We start from the raw sequence: 16,880 nt of genomic DNA, 5'->3' as shown, positions 1-16,880 counted from the left end.
GCTTCGTATACAATAAATAAAACATATCCAACGGTAATTTTTTCATATGATATATTTGACAAAAGGTACTTTTTATTTCTTTCATCTTTTAAAATTTAAACTTAATATTTTATGCAGAATTATGAAAAATAAAAACATACCGACCTGTAAACCGTGTTGTCTGCTTGTTGTAGAATTTTGACAGGGGTCAAGGTTAGTAGACCAGTTTTTATTTTAATGTGGCGAAGCATTGTATAGCTAATTTTAAATGTGAATGAAGTCGGTATTCCAATGACGTCACTTTGCATAACCTTACAATAACCATAAACCAAGTACATGACATGTCCGTTTTCAGAAAGCTGAAAAAATTCCAATGCAAAATTGCTATTCAATTTTTTTGTTTGAAGATTACTAATGCACCTGAACCTGTTTGAAGAAAGTTTTGTGATTAAAAAATTGTACCTTTTACGAAATATGGATTTCAAGTGAAATTACAGTAAGATATGCTATATTTATTGTGTACGAAGCCAAAACAAGGGTGCGAACAGTGCTTGTCGTCGACCTTAGTGTTGCAATGTCGTTCAGATTCAAAAGGTCAGAATTGCCTACAGGGGTTTGTAGCGGTCGTTACTACGCTTCTACTGAGCAACTGTAAACAAAATAAAAACAAACAAAAGGCTTTCAGTGTTAAATTTCTATTTAAATGTTTTTACACTTCAGTATTTTAAAAATATCTCTCTATTACTTTGTAGACACTGTACCGGTTGCTAATAAAAACATTAATTAACGCTCTTAAATGGTATTTGGCAACTCCCACCACCAACCACCACCCACCCCTATTTTCTTGCATGTAGATTAGATGTGAGGTGCCACACTTTTTATTGCTGTACTTCCTGTGTGTGTTGATACGCTGCTTATATCAGTTTTAGTAGTAAACGTTAACATTATCGGCAATAGGAACTGATTTGGTCAATTAGAACCTATAACCGTATGAGTTACTGAGGTCAGATCCAACATTATCTCTCAAACGAAGACCAATTGATGGCCTGGCGTACAAACGTATCTCTCGAAGTAACCCAGTGACTATGTTGGTCTTTCGTTTGGAAAACAAGCGATTCGAGATTGCCCAAGCAGCTTGTCAGCCCCAAGTTCAGCTAGCAAACATTTCGCTAACGTTCGCGAACTATTTGATTGGTTCCCGGCGTGACCATTTGGTTTACCGCGAAGCGCATAAACCAGTCTAGCGGTCGTTTTTCTCCTGAGTCTGGCGGACAAAAACACCAGTCTGGCTGAACTCTGGTGCTTCTGTTTTTGATCTATCAAAAATCCTCAGGTGGCCAGCAAAATGGCTTTAATGTTACTTGGCGGACAAGTCACATATAAATACCAAATTTGGTCTTTTGGTGCTTCTGTTTGATCTATCAAGATTTTCCAAGATGGCGGCCAAAATCCAAAATGGCCGCCAACGAAACTGAAATATTATAATATATCTGGCTGTAGAAGTCACATATAGAATAATGGGGTATCAAATCAGGGTTTTTTAGGTCAGTACAACTGATTTCGGGCAAGGTACTTTGCATATGTCACTCATTTTCAAGATGGCGTCCATAATCAAATAATGCCACCAGCAAAACTGAAATAGCATATCTCTGGCTGTAGAAGTCACAGATAGACAAATGAGGTGTCAAATCAGGGGTGTTGTTTTTAGGTCAGTGAAACTGGTACCATGCATATGTCACTCAATTTTAAGATGGCGTCCAAAATCCAATATGGCCGCCAGAAAAACTGAAATATTATATATATTTTGCTGTAGAAGTCACATATAGACTAATGGGTTATCAAATCAGTGGGTTTTGATGTTAGTGAACCTGATTCCGGGCAAGGTACCTTACATATGTCACTCATTTTCAGGATGGCGTCCAAAATGCAACATGGCCACCAACGAAAACCATATGGTCTCACTACACAGATGTCATCTGCCATTGAAACCCATTTTAAATTGCCCAACTTCAAATAAAGATTGCCAATAGAACGGGTTCCAGCTGACACTAATAACATACACCATTGCGAACATACATTATATAAGCATTTATTTTCACTCCAAAATTGAGAATATGTCCGTCTCAATCTGATTAAAATTAGCTCTACTGGTCTCACCAGTAGATCTAACAGCACTGCATGGACTCCCATGTCCAAGTGACATTTTATCTATAAATAACAATTTAAATATCGACCAATTACACTTCGCCTTTTATAACGTTATTCGGGAACATACAAATTCTAAAAATACTGGTCGAGACTGGTATTTTTAGAATTTGTATGCTCCCGAAATTTATGCAATAGGCGAACTTGTTGGTCTATTTTAACATTAAAAAACAGGGGGGGATGCAGTAATAAACTATGGATTGTATACCAGTATAACAGATTTTATGGCTATACCATCACGGTTTTTTATCGTCTTGAAACTAATTTTATATTAAACTATATTTTGAAATTAGTTTCCGGCATACTTCGTAATTCACCCGAATAATTTCGTATACGCTCGGCATAATCCCGAATGTTTTTCAAATTCTTTTCAAATCACTGGCATGATTCTTCAAGTAAGATTTTGATTGGTCGAATGAAAGGTCAACTGGACATGAGCTCCAACGGGCTGCTGTTAGATCCACATGTAATAGTAGAGCTAATTTTAATTAGATTGTGTCCGTCTCAGTTTTTTGCTATATGACCACATCTGGCTGTAGTACCGGTCCGAACAGTTGGTTCATTAACTGATTCACTCCGGCTGTCTCTTGCGCTACACACCCATGTCCCAAAAGGTCAATGCACAAAAATTACAAAATAACTTACCATTAAACACACATATTGTTTTAATTTTTCACCATTTCCTGGAAGTGAATATGTGAAAGATAAAATGTGCCACAATTGGGAACTATAGTGGACCGTGATGAATGAACTCTCACCCGGAAGTCAACTGTGTAGTGAGACCTGTCAAAAATGGGGTTTGTTGGTCACTGAACTCGATTCTTAAAGAGAAAGGTACATTGCTAATGCGACTCTTTTTCCGGCATCACAGCTAAAATCCTGTCCCTCACAGTTGACCATGGCATAAATATATTACACATGTACGTAGATTAGCAAATGTGGCATCAGACCAGGATTTGTGTTGTGACTGGCCTTGATCTTCAACCAATTGCAGTGACGTTCAGTCATATCGTCCTTCCCTGTCTGGTTTTGGTAAGCTAAATGTCGATTTGAGCCAGACAGAGCCACCTGTAGCATTTGACTGCAAAGTCCTGGACCCCATTCCACGAAGCTATCTTAGCACTACTATCGCCGTAAATACCTACCATCGCGACCTTAATTTTTGTCTACGAGCGCCAGCCCGTTCCACGACACGGCGTAGCTTACTATCGTCGTAAATTACTGTGAAATTTTACAATAGGTACGAGGCAGTTGTAAGCCACTAACGTAGATGTTAAATGGCAGTTAGATGATGATTTGATAATTTTCTATGAAAGATACCAACTTATTGTGTAAAAATAGATCTAATGTATACCAAATACCTTTTATGAAACTCGGCGTTCGATGAAAAACATTCTAGACCATACGACCTTCACACTAAAATACGGGAGACAACTTTGATGTCTTATGCATTCGGCAATTTTCATTTAGCACAGAAACTGACAAAGTTACTTCATGGATGTCCGATACCAATGAATACATCCAAGATGTTCCGAAAAGTCAATAATCAATTTATTATTTAACTAATTCGCACTTCTTTGCAAAGAATATATTAATCATTAAAGGGCCACTTACGACCACCGTAAATTTGCTTTGCGGAACGGCTGTAAAGTTTACGGTGCCAGTTGTAAAATTCACCGTAAGTCACTACAATTAACCTTAGCTACAATTCTTTCGTGGAACGGGGCCCTGGACGGCACACTGTGATAATGTACTGCCTGCCTGTTACACATGGCACAACAGTCATGAATAACCAATGTGTTCATTCTTTCCCTACCTGGAACGACAGCTGCAGACCACAAAACGACTGGATGGAATGCATGCATACAGACTGGAGTTGGGAGTCAATCAGGGCAACACGAGGGAAAGGCGTGTGCAGAAAAGTATCTGGTGGCACCAAGCTGCCAGCCAACTGCAATGACTTCCTCCGTTATCCTATCAACACGAAAGAACTGTTTTGAATTTCTTTCCTCAAAGGTGGCAGAGTTCAACATTCCCGCAGACAATTTGGAATACATCACAGCCAGAGAGAACGTTATATGTATTGAACCTGAGATAGAACTGTCCAGCTGCAATCAGGAGGAGGCCAACACGAGGGTCACATAAAGCATGCACTGGGGAATGGTTAAAAAAAAATTCCAAGTGTACACTGGACACAGACATTGTGGTGGTTGTCCATATTGGCATGTTTTACGATCTTTCACAGATGAACTCAGATGTAGACTTTTGGTAGCCTACGGAGAGGGAAAGAACTACACACATTAATGTATCAGTGCCATCTGTGCACATCCTCGGTGAACCTAAATCAAGGTCCCTACCCATGTGCCATGCCTTCTCAGGATGTGATACCGCGTCAGCATTTCGAGGGAAGGGAAATATATAAATCTGGCAAGCATGGCATGCATATGATGCTGTCACAGATGCTTTTGCGTATCTGGCCACACATCCCTAAATCAAAGAAAAGAAAGAAAGGTTTTATGGCGTCAGACATTTTATTTACGGTTACAAGGACCACACAGATTTGGGGAGGAAAACCCGCTGTCGCCAACACATGGGCTACTCTTTTCCGATTAGCAGCAAGGGATCTTTTATTTGCGCTTCCCACAGGCAGCATGTTGATTTGGACTCTGGAACATTTGAGAAGATCGAGCGACTAGTTATCTGGCCACAGTGTTGATTTGGACTGGAACATTTGACAGTGAATATGATATAACAGTGTATGACAAACAAGCAATGTCAGGCGCGCATGCAGGATTTCTGAAAGGGTGGGGTGGGGTGTCAAATGTGATGACTTATCTCTCCTTTTTTCCTCCTGGTCGGTTTTCAAGAGGGGGGGTCCGGACCCTTGGACCCACCCCCCCCCCCCCCCCCCCCCCCCTGGATCCGCTACTGAGTAAACAGTGTACGAATGGAGCTCCCAGAAAAGTCAAGCTGTAGGCAACATTCCACCTACTCAGAATGCACGCCTGCAGCACACAAACAGGGCAGTGTACAGAGGCTGGTATCTTGGCTAATCAGCATGTTAGCACAACAGACACTTCCAGGTCCAACTGGATATGCTTGGAAAACAGTAACCGAGTCTTTGGAACCTGTCTGGACAACAATCCCCGAAGCATCTCGTGCGTGTAGAGAATTTATTAACTGCGACTGTAAAAGAGACTGTACAGTGTGCAAATGTAGCCAGGCCAATCTCCCTTGTTCGTCTCTTTGCTAGAGGGGTGGGACGTAGCCCAGTGGTAAAGCGTTCGCATGATGCGTGGTCGGTTTGGGATCGATCCCCGTCGGTGGGCCCATTGAGCTATTTCTCGCTCCAGCCAGTGCACCACGATTGGTACATCAAATGCCGTGGTATGTGTTATCCTGTCTGTGGGATGGTGCATATAAAAGATCCCTTGCTGCTAATCGAAAAGAGTAGCCCATGAAGTGGCGACAGCGGGTTTCCTATCTCAATATCTATGTGGTCCTTAACCATATGTCTGACGCCATATAATCGTAAACAAAATGTGTTGAGTGCGTCATTGAATAAAACACTTCTTTCTTTTTCTTTCTCTTTGCCAGTGTAAATGTTCTACAGATGAAAGCAAATTATATCCACCCATATTGCACCCAGTATTTGGAATATTTTGAAGCAGCTACATGTTAGCAGAATCGAGTAGCCATTGTATTCACCTGGTTTCTTTCCAGTAGAACACACATGAAGTGAATTAGGAAGACGACTACATTTTTTCCGGATAGTCGTAGATCTCGAACAATTTCAAACTGAAGGGTGGAAGTTATGCTATTCCCAAAGACAATTGGCAATGTCGTCAACAATAGAATGTGATAATGATGCGATAATAATTAATAATTTGTTTTAATGTAAATAAAGTGATTTCAACATTATAAAAATTCAAGGTGAAAAACAGTGTAAAGAACTGACAGAATGAATTTTACTCTAAACTTCATGAATGTTTAACGGGTACACCATTAGGTCAGTGTCAAGAGAATGGGAATTGGCAACCACAGGGCCTCGGGGCCTCTGCCAAAAGAAAAATGGGTTCAATTAGGGTTAGAGTTGAGAAAAGAATACAGTAGTGATAAAAATATTTAATTTTGTCAGAAGGGTAACAGTAGTGAACATCTGCCAATATTTGGATATGGCGCCATAACTGGTTAAAATGAAAATAAAAACATCACATATAAAATTTTAAAAAACTGTTCCGAAAAAACCCCGATTCCCGGGGAAAAAACCCAAACAAACCCGCCGGGATCTGCCAAATAGTAAAGAACAACCCTGTATGGTTATGTTACAGCAAATATTGTTCGCGGACCTTCCAGTCGAACAAGTAACTAATAAACTGAAAAGGCAAATTAAAATGTTTTCAACAACAATACAGCCTTTTATATTACATTAAAATTGCTGCAAATGTCAGGTAGGTGATGACTAAACTCAGGTGCACCACGGTGAGTTTTCGACAGTCTCCGCGCGTCGTCAAAAAAACTCAATTTCGCGACTGTAAAACCTGGATGAATGTCCGCAAATGTTCAAATACAACATAGTTATCCCCTAAATATACTTACCTTGTTGATATTCGTATCATACTGCGCTTTTAACCACTCTACACACGCGCCTGCATTTTGGATGCGCTATCGACCGACTGTGTTGACGTCATCAGTGATTTGACGTCATCAATGAATTGACGTCACATGAATGTTATGGTAAGTTTATGGAACCGTTTGGAAACTAGGTGAGTTTTGTTTCTTCTTCAAGTGTGTGTGTGGAGGGTCTCGACTTAGGAAGATTCGAACATGAACCTAGTGGTATCTTTTGTCCACATTTTCCCTAGACACGGTGACAACTATATGAATAGCCTAACACTGGCGTAGGAAGCGTGGGGACTAACCCTCCCCCCTTTTTAGCAGCATGGATTTTTTAAAAATCGAATACATGTATCAACACAATCACATCTATACTCTCTCTCAAGCAGGTGATGTCGAAACTCTCTCTCTCTCTCTCTATTTGCACTGTTCTTTAGCAGTGTTTAGATTATCTTGAACCCGATATCCCGATGTTACCATCACTTTATTTTTTTGATTACCATAGTTTGAGACCCAATAGCCGATGGGATTTCGTGCTGGGGTGTCGTTTTCAATTCTTCCGTGTGTTGTGTGTGTGTGTGTGTGAAAGTCGTCATTGTGTGGATCACCTTCCTACGATTTAGAGTTCAATTCAGTTTATTGCATATTACCAAACAAATAAAAGCAAACATACAACATCAATAACAACAATAACAATTAATTAATTATATATAATAATAACAATATTAATATACATGCCAGACGGAGAAACACAATTTGCCCATGGCTTAATATTACACTGTAAAAGATTGCTTTACCCTCAGCAGAGAGTTCGTCCGAACACCCTACCTCCCAGACCACAGGTGTCCCCAACAATTCAGACACAGAACGGTGACGTGCAATAATTCGGAATCAAAAATATCATTTAACATGTAGGATGAATGAAATTGCATTTTGGATACCATCTATAGTTAGTACCCACAGGGATACCGCTCCTTTTTTTTTAATCTCGAACACTGTACTACAAGTTTCGCGTCGTCCGAAAAAAACCTAATTTGCGCGACAAATATAATATATTCTGGATGTTAAGATGAAATGATGAAATTTTAATCCAGTTGAGCCCTAAATTGGTAAATTCGTTGATATTGTTATCATCTTCATTTAAAACCACCATTTAAGTGCGCCAACAAAGTGATGTTCAACAAATCATTTCTGAATTTAGCCAAATTTTCCCAGATGTTCCTAGTCGACCAAATGTTATTAAACATGATGTTGATGTTGGTGATTCCAAGTCAATTAAGTCAACATGCTTATCGAGTTAATCCACAAAAACAGGAACTTATCCGAAACTAAATAGATTATATGCTTGAGAACGGCATTCTTCAACCTAGTTTTAGTAACTGGAGTTCTCCTTAGGAAGACTTGTTCCTAAACCTGATGGTAGTGTACGGTTCTGTACAGATTTTCGCAAAGTTAATGCTGTGACCAAATCAGATTCGTTTCCTATCCCACGAATTGATGACTGCATTGATAAATAGGAACCTCCTAAGTATATTAGCAAGTTGGACCTTTTGAAAGGTTACTGGCAAATACCATTAACTAAACGGGCCTCTCTCTCTCTCTGCGTTTCTAACCGCTGATGGGTCTATTCGAATATCTCTTTGTCCATTTGGAATGAAAAATTCTCAGGCTACATTCCAAAGAATGATTATCAGGTCATTTCTGGATTAGAACAATGTCAGGCTTATGTTGATGATTTGTTTGTTTATAGTCATAGTTGGGATCAGCATATTAGTCAAATCAAGGAACTGTTTGGTAGACTTTCTAAAGCCCGGTTGACTGTGTGTGTGTGGGTAAAAGTGATTTTGCTAAACCTACTGTTACGATTTCAATTGGATTCAATTGGTTGGTCATATTACAAACAAATAGGCCAACATTGAACATCAAAGTTGAAAGCATTGATTAATTATATATACCTAAAACAAGAAATATACAGCCAGATGGAGAAAACACAATTTGGAATGGCTGGGTATTATAGGTAAAATTTTGTAAAAATTTCAGTAGAATTACTTTCCCTTTAACAAATTTACCTCAAGACAAAAGGTTAAATACATTTGGATCACAGAATGTCAAGATGCGTTCAATAGGAATCAAAAACATATTGAAAAGTGACCTTGCATTTCTGGACACCTATAGTTTAGGACCCACAGGGAACGCCTTTTGTTTTTCATATTATGAAATGTACTACAAGTTATTTATTTCTGAGCCGATTGTTACCTAAATTGCACACACAAATATATATATATATATATACTCTTCAAAAAAAGAAACGCATAACTGGTATATGTTAGGATTGGATTGCAAATTTATAGCATCATATCTTTGCTCAATACCAGAGCAGATCATCACTTGGAATGAAATCGTCTATCAAATCAACAGGATTAGGCCACCGTATCAAGGTCACGGTCATGGACACTAATATCGAGTATGAGCCCCATGAGCAGCAATGACGGCTTGGCACCTCCTACGCATGGAATCAAATAATGCTTGAATCACAGGCTGGGGAATTGTAGCCCATGTTTGTTGCAAAGCCTGGAGCAGCTTGGGTAGCGTTTGTGGCGCAGGGTTACATTGCCGTAAACGTCGATCTAGTTCATCCCACATGTGCTCGATGGGGTTAAGATCAGGTGATCTTGAAGGCCATGGCATCACTCCGACATTGTGTTGATTCAGGAAGTCTGTTGTTATACGTGCGCTATGTGGTCGTGCATTGTCGTGCTGGAAGATGACATTTTCGGCGTTGATGAAAGGTATGGCGTGACGCTGGAGAATTTCGTTGCAGTAACGTTGGGCTGTTAGATGACCTGGGACATGTACACGGTCTGTTCTGCCAGTGTAAGTGATGGCCGCCCATACCATAACACTCTCCCCTCCATATCTGTCCACCTGCAGCACATAATTATTGGCATAACGCTCGTTACGTCGTCGGTAAACTCTAGCTCTGCCGTCGGCGCGTTGAAGCAAAAAACGCGACTCGTCGCTGAAAGCCACTCTTCGCCACTGCTGTCGACGCCATATCAGACAACGACTGCACCATGTAAGCCGTAGACGCCTATGTTGCGCGGTTAAAATTATCCGTCTAGCTGGTCTTCTAGCTCGGATATTGGCTTCACGTAAACGGTTTCTTACGGTCTGGTCCGAAATTCTTCGCATCCCAGGTATGGCAGAAGTTGATGATGAAGCAGTTAGGAATCTGTCACGTAAATGTCGTAGACGTATGTATCTGTCTTGCGCCGGTGTGGTAACTCTGGGACGACCGGAACTGGGGCGGTCACATGACACTCCAGTTTGCTGATAACGGTGCCAAAGCCTAGATATTGTACTCTGAGATGTGTTGAAAAGACGTGCAACTGTTGATTGCGATTCCCCGGCTTCCATCCGGCCAATTGCGTTGTTACGTTGTGGTTCTGTCAGCCTGGGCATAATTTCAACGTTACGTAGCGACACTATCGATAATGCGTGTGTGAATGTAACTCAATTTTCTGGCAAGGGGTAGTGCACGTGCTGTACGTGTATGATTTGTACGTGATAAATGTGAGCTCTGCAACCATTATTATGGATATTGTGAAAAACATATTTGCACGTGCCGACGTCAAATCATGCGTTTTGTCAGCTTCAGAATTGCATGATATCATATCCACTAGCTATAGAATAAGATAATACTAAAACATTCACTATTGTTATTTCAAAATTAATGTTATGAAACATATGCTCTATGCGTTTCTTTTTTTGAAGAATATATATATATATTAAACAATTTTTGTTTTTGTTGGGGGGTTTTGTGTTGTTGGTATTTTTTCCAAAACACTTTTACTTTTACAAAAAAAATATATATATATATTTAGGAGGATGGGACAACTATTTTTCAAACTTTTACAGAAGAATATACCCCCCGAACCCCCTAGAAACTTTCCTTTGCGCCCTCGATCTCAGTCACACACACACACGCACGCACGCACGCACGCACGCACAAACACACACACACACACACCATCCACCCAATCCCCGCCAATGTCTACATGCTTCCGCCGAGTGTGCTATATTTGTTCTACAGTCAGACTTCGTTATCTCGACCTCTGTAAACTCGAGTACCCAACATGTGTATATGTATATGTATATGAGTAATGGTAGAACACTTCAAGATGAAAAGATTTTTTAAATGTTCTTAATAAAAATAATAAACAACAGCCTTATGTCCGTCCGATGACTTAACGGCGACACCACCAAGGCCGGTACACGCCTATTGAAATTTCTCGTTTGTTTCTCAAGGACGATAACTCTTTCTTTATTTTTATGTATTTTCCTCCTCGTCGTGAACGAACGTTATTGAAACGCTCATTTTACCGCAGTACACTTAGCACAGCACATAATCACCATGTATCGTCGTATACAGGATATTGCGAGCTCCGAAGAGAGAAAAAAAGCAAAATTCAACCGGATCGAGGTAAGCTGTTTGCTTCTTTTTTTTCTGCTATTTTTTTTTCTTCTGTTTTTTTTTTTTTTTTTTTTTTTTTTTTTTTTGTGGAGATTTATGTTGAACAATGTTAAGCGGTTACTTGCTAGATAATCTGCCAATACAATTATTTCATCGGAAAGCCATATGAAATGATGGATCTTCAAGTAAAACCAAATCTATAACGTTTTCTCGTCGTAAGTTTCACAATACCTGACCAAAACATGTCCATTTACTAAAGAATTATTTTGATATGGATGTAAAACATTGCATGTAAATGACCCTTAAATTATATTAAATATATTGTGTAAGTTCTACTATACAAAATATTGTAGTTTTATAAATATTTGTCTAAAACCACAAACAACGGTGTACTGCGTGTTGCAATTATATTGTCTAGTAGTGTACTGTTAATTAAAACGAGGGTGTACTGCGTCTTGCTTTTCAAAAAACGAGGTAGTTAAATTGTCTCCTTTTTTTAATGTAAATCTCTTGAATAACCTTTTATTTGTACATGGTGAAGTGTATATTCGTTTGCTTTATGAAGTGCATTATATTATAGTTTGAACTGTCATATATGTAACCTATTGTCATGTACATAAACTTAACAGCTTCATTAGTTTATATTTTCAGAATTACTGAAGTGGTACAAACAACAATAGACACTGCAAATAACAAGTACTCCTACAACAGATCCGGGGATACAGTGAGACAGTATCAAAAATTGAGCTACTTGCGTGGCAAAGACGTTAAAATCAAATATTGGACACGAACTTAACTTAATTTACTTGTCGAGGACGTACACACGTGTAATCAACAAGTGAATTCTTTTGATTTTCAGTATGAAATTAGTTCCAACTGTGCTGAATAAAACATTATTTTTAAGTTTATAAAATTTAGTCTTTCATTTTATTATTAAAGAAAGAAAGAAGTGTTTTATTTATCGACGCACTCAACACATTTTATTTACGGTTATATGGCGTCAGACATATGGTTAAGGACCACACAGATTTTGAGAGGAAACCCGCTGTCGCCACTGCATGGGCTACTCTTCCGATTGGCAGCAAGGGATCTTTTATTTGCGCTTCCCACAGGCAGGATAGCACAAACCATGGCCTTTGTTGAACCAGTTATGGATCACTGGTTGGTGCAAGTGGTTTACATCTACCCATTGAGCCTTGCGGAGCACTCACTCAGGGTTTGGAGTTGGTATCTGGATTAAAAATCCCATGCCTCGACTGGGATCCGAACCCAGTACCTACCAGCCTGTAGACCGATGGCCTGCCACGACGCCACCGAGGCCGGTCCATCTCATTATTAATGTCGGATACATGACTGCACCCACAGGCCTACCACAATATACGTCCGATTCGGACTGCGAAGCAAGGTATGGGAATGGGAACTCTTTTTACGTGCCCATATCCAACGAAGGTTCAGGCACGCCCACCCCGGACTTAGCCTCTGACTTCGCCAGAGACCATTCCGGGATAGAAGGGGAGAGGGTAATTTTGAGGTGGGCGGAATTTGGAAAAAGTTAGCAAAATTGAGAATAACCATGTCTGGTTAAAATTAAGGCCAAACAAAACATTTGACTGCTCATCCAAAAGTGAAGGTGACAGACTATTTACCAAAAAAATAAACAAAGTTTTTGAGATGACGGCCAAAAAGGTTTAAAGGGAGGTTGGTGATGAGGATGACATCACGGAGACCCGATACAGATGATGATGTCCAGTTGCTGGAGGTACTGTCGGTATGAGGAGGTTGCTAAAATCTTGTCGATTGGGCGGTAGTCTTTCCCCGCTATAGTCTTGATGACACGATGGATGGTCGGGTTGCCCATTTCTTGGAGTAGCACACCTTGGTGAATTAGGCAAAGTGTGTGTCCCTCCCGCAACGTGACCTTGTGGAGCGCAAAGTCCCCGTCTGCACGACTCGCTGGAAGCTGTTGGTTGACCTCGTGCTTAGGTTGAGTGATCAGTTGACAAACTTCCTCAGGGTTGACCTTGACGAGCTGAGCGTATCGCTTGTGTAGACGGCCGGCCTGTAGTGACTACTGCTCAGCTCGTTCCAAGTCCGGTTTCGGCGGTAGTGCAGACGGTTGGCATGGCTTGTCTGGTTGGCCGTTCGGGGGAGCGGTTGCCTTCCGCTTTGGAACAGCTGCTTTCCGGACCGGCGTCTCGACGGATGTCGCCTGTAAAATCGGTGAAGTATGGGCCGGTGGAGTGGGTGGCCGATACGGTGTGTTACAGATAGCTGTGTCCAGGTCGTCCGGGTCTGTCATGGGCGCTGAAGCAGAATCCGTTGGGGCAGGTGCCTCTTCGGTCCTCTGCTTCGTCCTTGTGGTGGCGGCGTTGGGCGGCGACGCAGAAGGGGCCGCTGCCGGCGGTTTACCCATCGGTGTCCACCCCCGTGAGCCACCCCTGGCGTACGTCTCCTCTTCCTCCATCTTCCCTTCTTCTGTACCTTGTCACGGTACACCAAGATCACGGTCGCCCGTGACCCGGTGTACGTAACTTTGTACTCCAGTAGGGAGCCGTAAGTCGCAATTAATTAAATGGTAGAATGCTGCGAAGCAAGGTGACATGTGCCTGCTACAATTAAATTATAAAACTTCTTCACGAGCATGGTGACGTCATAGGGGCGTGGTACAAGGTAGTTACCTCATCCATCACTCGAGATTCGTCTTGTTAGACCACGGTTATTGCGGCCGTTGAGTGATATGACGGGTGTGATAGATCTCGGGCTACTAGACGAATCTCTCGTACAAGGATGATGTAACTATAACAAGACGCAAGAGAAGCAATGGAGTGTAATCACAACGGCGCTGGCTAGCGACAGGTGTTCCCAGCGTTACGTCACGGGTAAAATCTTACGGAAATTCAGGAAACGAATTCAGCTGGTTCTCTTATAGGGTATTAAACGAGCTTCCATGTCGTATCATGTTTCGTATCATGTTTAGGCTATGCCCCAAGTGAAATAATTTTCAGTTGTCACGAGCTTTATCATAAACATGATACGAAATGGTAGTATGTTTAATATCATATTTATTATCCATAATCGACCTTAAATTATATCGCACTGATAGGTTTTTTCTAAACACATGGGGTGTACTGATTCAGAAAAATATAGAATTCATTTTCTTTTACTTTTTTCCCCACAAAATATTCATTTTGAAATTATACAACCAGACTAGTAAAGTTAGGTTGTTTTGTGAATTTCACTCGATCCTGTTCTTTGCAGATGACGTTACACTGACATTGTTGACCATCCATCACAAGTTGATAATCGTCTTGCCAGCCGCCTTCAGAAGAACATTTCTGTCCTGCTAGGAGAGAAGGTCGTTGTAAACACCTCGGCATGTACAACCTGACATCCAATAACATACCCAACTGGTTGATCATCGGTTCGACAGTTTTCGTCGCCATCATCTGTGTAGCAAATCTGATGGTCATTCTGGCGTTCATCATCCAGCACACCATTCGAAAGCCGCAGCACTATTTCCTTGCATCCCTGGCGGTTTCCGATTTCATGGTAGGACTGATATCGATGCCCTTTTTCCTGCAGTTCATATATCTGGACCGCTGGGTTCTGGGACGTTGGGTCTGTCAAGCGTGGCTGATACTGGACTTCACAGCGTGCATGGCGTCAAAGATGGGCGTGTTCCTGATAACGACGGACAGGTTCCTGTTGTTCACGTTTCCCTGGACATACACGGACTATCAGACAAAGAGAAACGTTAGTATCGTGATCGCCATCGTCTGGACATTTGCCATAGTAATATTCACCACGGCCATAGCAGGGTGGCACGGTCTTGTTGATGACGGGAAGATGCACGAAGAGGGATCCTGTCACGTCCTGTTCATGGAGGACAGAGTGTTTACGCTCATGTGGGCGGTCGGTTACTACTGGATACCCTTGGTGTACATGTGCGTCCTGTACAGACGGATCTACATCACTGCTCTGTTCATGCACAGGTCGTCGGGTTCCAGAAACACGATGTGGCACTCGAGCAATCAGATGGGCACTTCACAGAATGAGGGAACCAGCTGCGAACACACGCTCACGCATAAACTCCAGCTGCCGAAGAATAACAGCTTTAAGTCTAGGACACAAAAGGTCACGTTTTCAGGTTCCGACAAGAACGATAACTTGAAAACCGACCTCAGCGGTCAAGGTCTGTGTGCAGGCAGCACAAAAGATTCCTGCTTGGTTTCTGACACCGCGGTCAAAGATGTTGACAACACTGGAATTGTGAATAAATTGACAAATTTGGAAATTAATTCTGAAAGTACCTTATGCAAGGATGAAAACAAAAGCGAGAATCGGTCTTCGATGGCAAAGAAACCAGCCTTCTTCCTACCACTAACAGATACAAACGGGAAAGTGACAAAAGCTTACGACGATTTTGTTACGAATGAAAAGTCAAAACCAGCTCCTGAGGAATCAGTAATGAATGGGAAAGTGACCGGCAAAAAAATGATAAATTGGAAAGCAGCAATAACTCACGAAAACGTAATTACGAATGGGAAAGCAACAAAAACAACAAAAAGACTTGTTACAAATGAAACATCAAAACCAGCTCCAGAAGAATCTATGAATGGGAACGCAATACAAGATCCTGATAAAGCAGTTACAATTGGAAAAGCAGCATTAACTCATAAAAAAGAAACGGTTACGAATGGTTTGGCAACAAAACCTCTTCAAGAACTTGTTACGAACGAAAATTCAAAACCAGCCCATGACGAAGCTAACAAAACTGACGTTACGGCGCCGTCAGTTGTCGGGGATGTGACTACACTCAAGGATCAGTGTGCTTGTGGAGCAGACGACGACGGGTTAGAGGGTACCAGTCGGTCTCCTGTGAACTATGCAGACGTCAAAATTAACGCAAAAAAAGTGTGTAAGTTCGAGTCGATGAGGTGGATCATCGATTGGAATCACGAACAGAAGCAGATCTACAAAAACCATGTGCGCAGATCGCTGAAGGCGATAACGCTGATTCTCGGTGCGTTCCTCATCAGTTGGACGCCGTACAACGTCGTGGTGTTCACGAGAACGGTGGGGTGGTACGAGAACGTGAACACGACCTTCTACACCGTCACCTACTGGCTCTGTTACCTCAACAGCGCCGTCAACCCCTTGTGCTATGCGCTGGCCAATCCCGAGTTCAGACGGACGTTTATCAGAATATTCAAACTGGACTGGCATATCGCATGACGTGTGCTTGTGTAATTGGAGAACGTGACCACCAACGATCCACCGTTTGAGAGTCAAGCGATTTAGTAACTCGAGTGTGGAGCGTGATAGAGATTTCGCCTGAGGTGCGAGGGGTACTATGTACGAAATATGGACTCGGGTGGTTTCCTTTCACCCAGTGTCTCACAACCTGTACCTCAAAGGCGGTGGTATACACTGTACTGCCCATATGAAAAGTGCATATAACAATATGCATTGCTGCTCCACAGGAGTTTCCTGTATGTTGGAAGCAGGATATCTCTCTCTCTCTCTCTCTCTCTCTCTCTCTCTCTCTCTCAGCCTCTCTCTCTCTCTCTCTCTCTCTCTCTCTGCCCCTCTCTCTGTGCGTCTC

At 41.6% G+C, this 16,880-nt stretch overlaps 1 protein-coding gene across 1 annotated transcript; it reads left to right on the top strand.

Moving 5' to 3' along the window:
• Positions 1–6,893: 6,893 nt before the first annotated feature.
• On the top strand, positions 6,894–16,880 carry LOC121385453 (muscarinic acetylcholine receptor M4-like). The gene is made up of 2 exons (XM_041516138.1): positions 6,894–6,950; positions 14,534–16,880. Exon 2 carries the CDS (start codon positions 14,651–14,653, stop codon positions 16,508–16,510), a length of 1,860 nt encoding a protein of 619 aa, XP_041372072.1. The 5' UTR covers positions 6,894–6,950; positions 14,534–14,650; the 3' UTR covers positions 16,511–16,880.

This window comes from Gigantopelta aegis, chromosome 11 (assembly GCF_016097555.1).
Source record: "Gigantopelta aegis isolate Gae_Host chromosome 11, Gae_host_genome, whole genome shotgun sequence".
Classification (NCBI taxonomy): Eukaryota; Metazoa; Mollusca; class Gastropoda; order Neomphalida; family Peltospiridae; genus Gigantopelta; species Gigantopelta aegis.
Note: the sequence above shows the minus strand (reverse complement) of the source record. Positions and strands in the feature narration are given on the sequence as shown.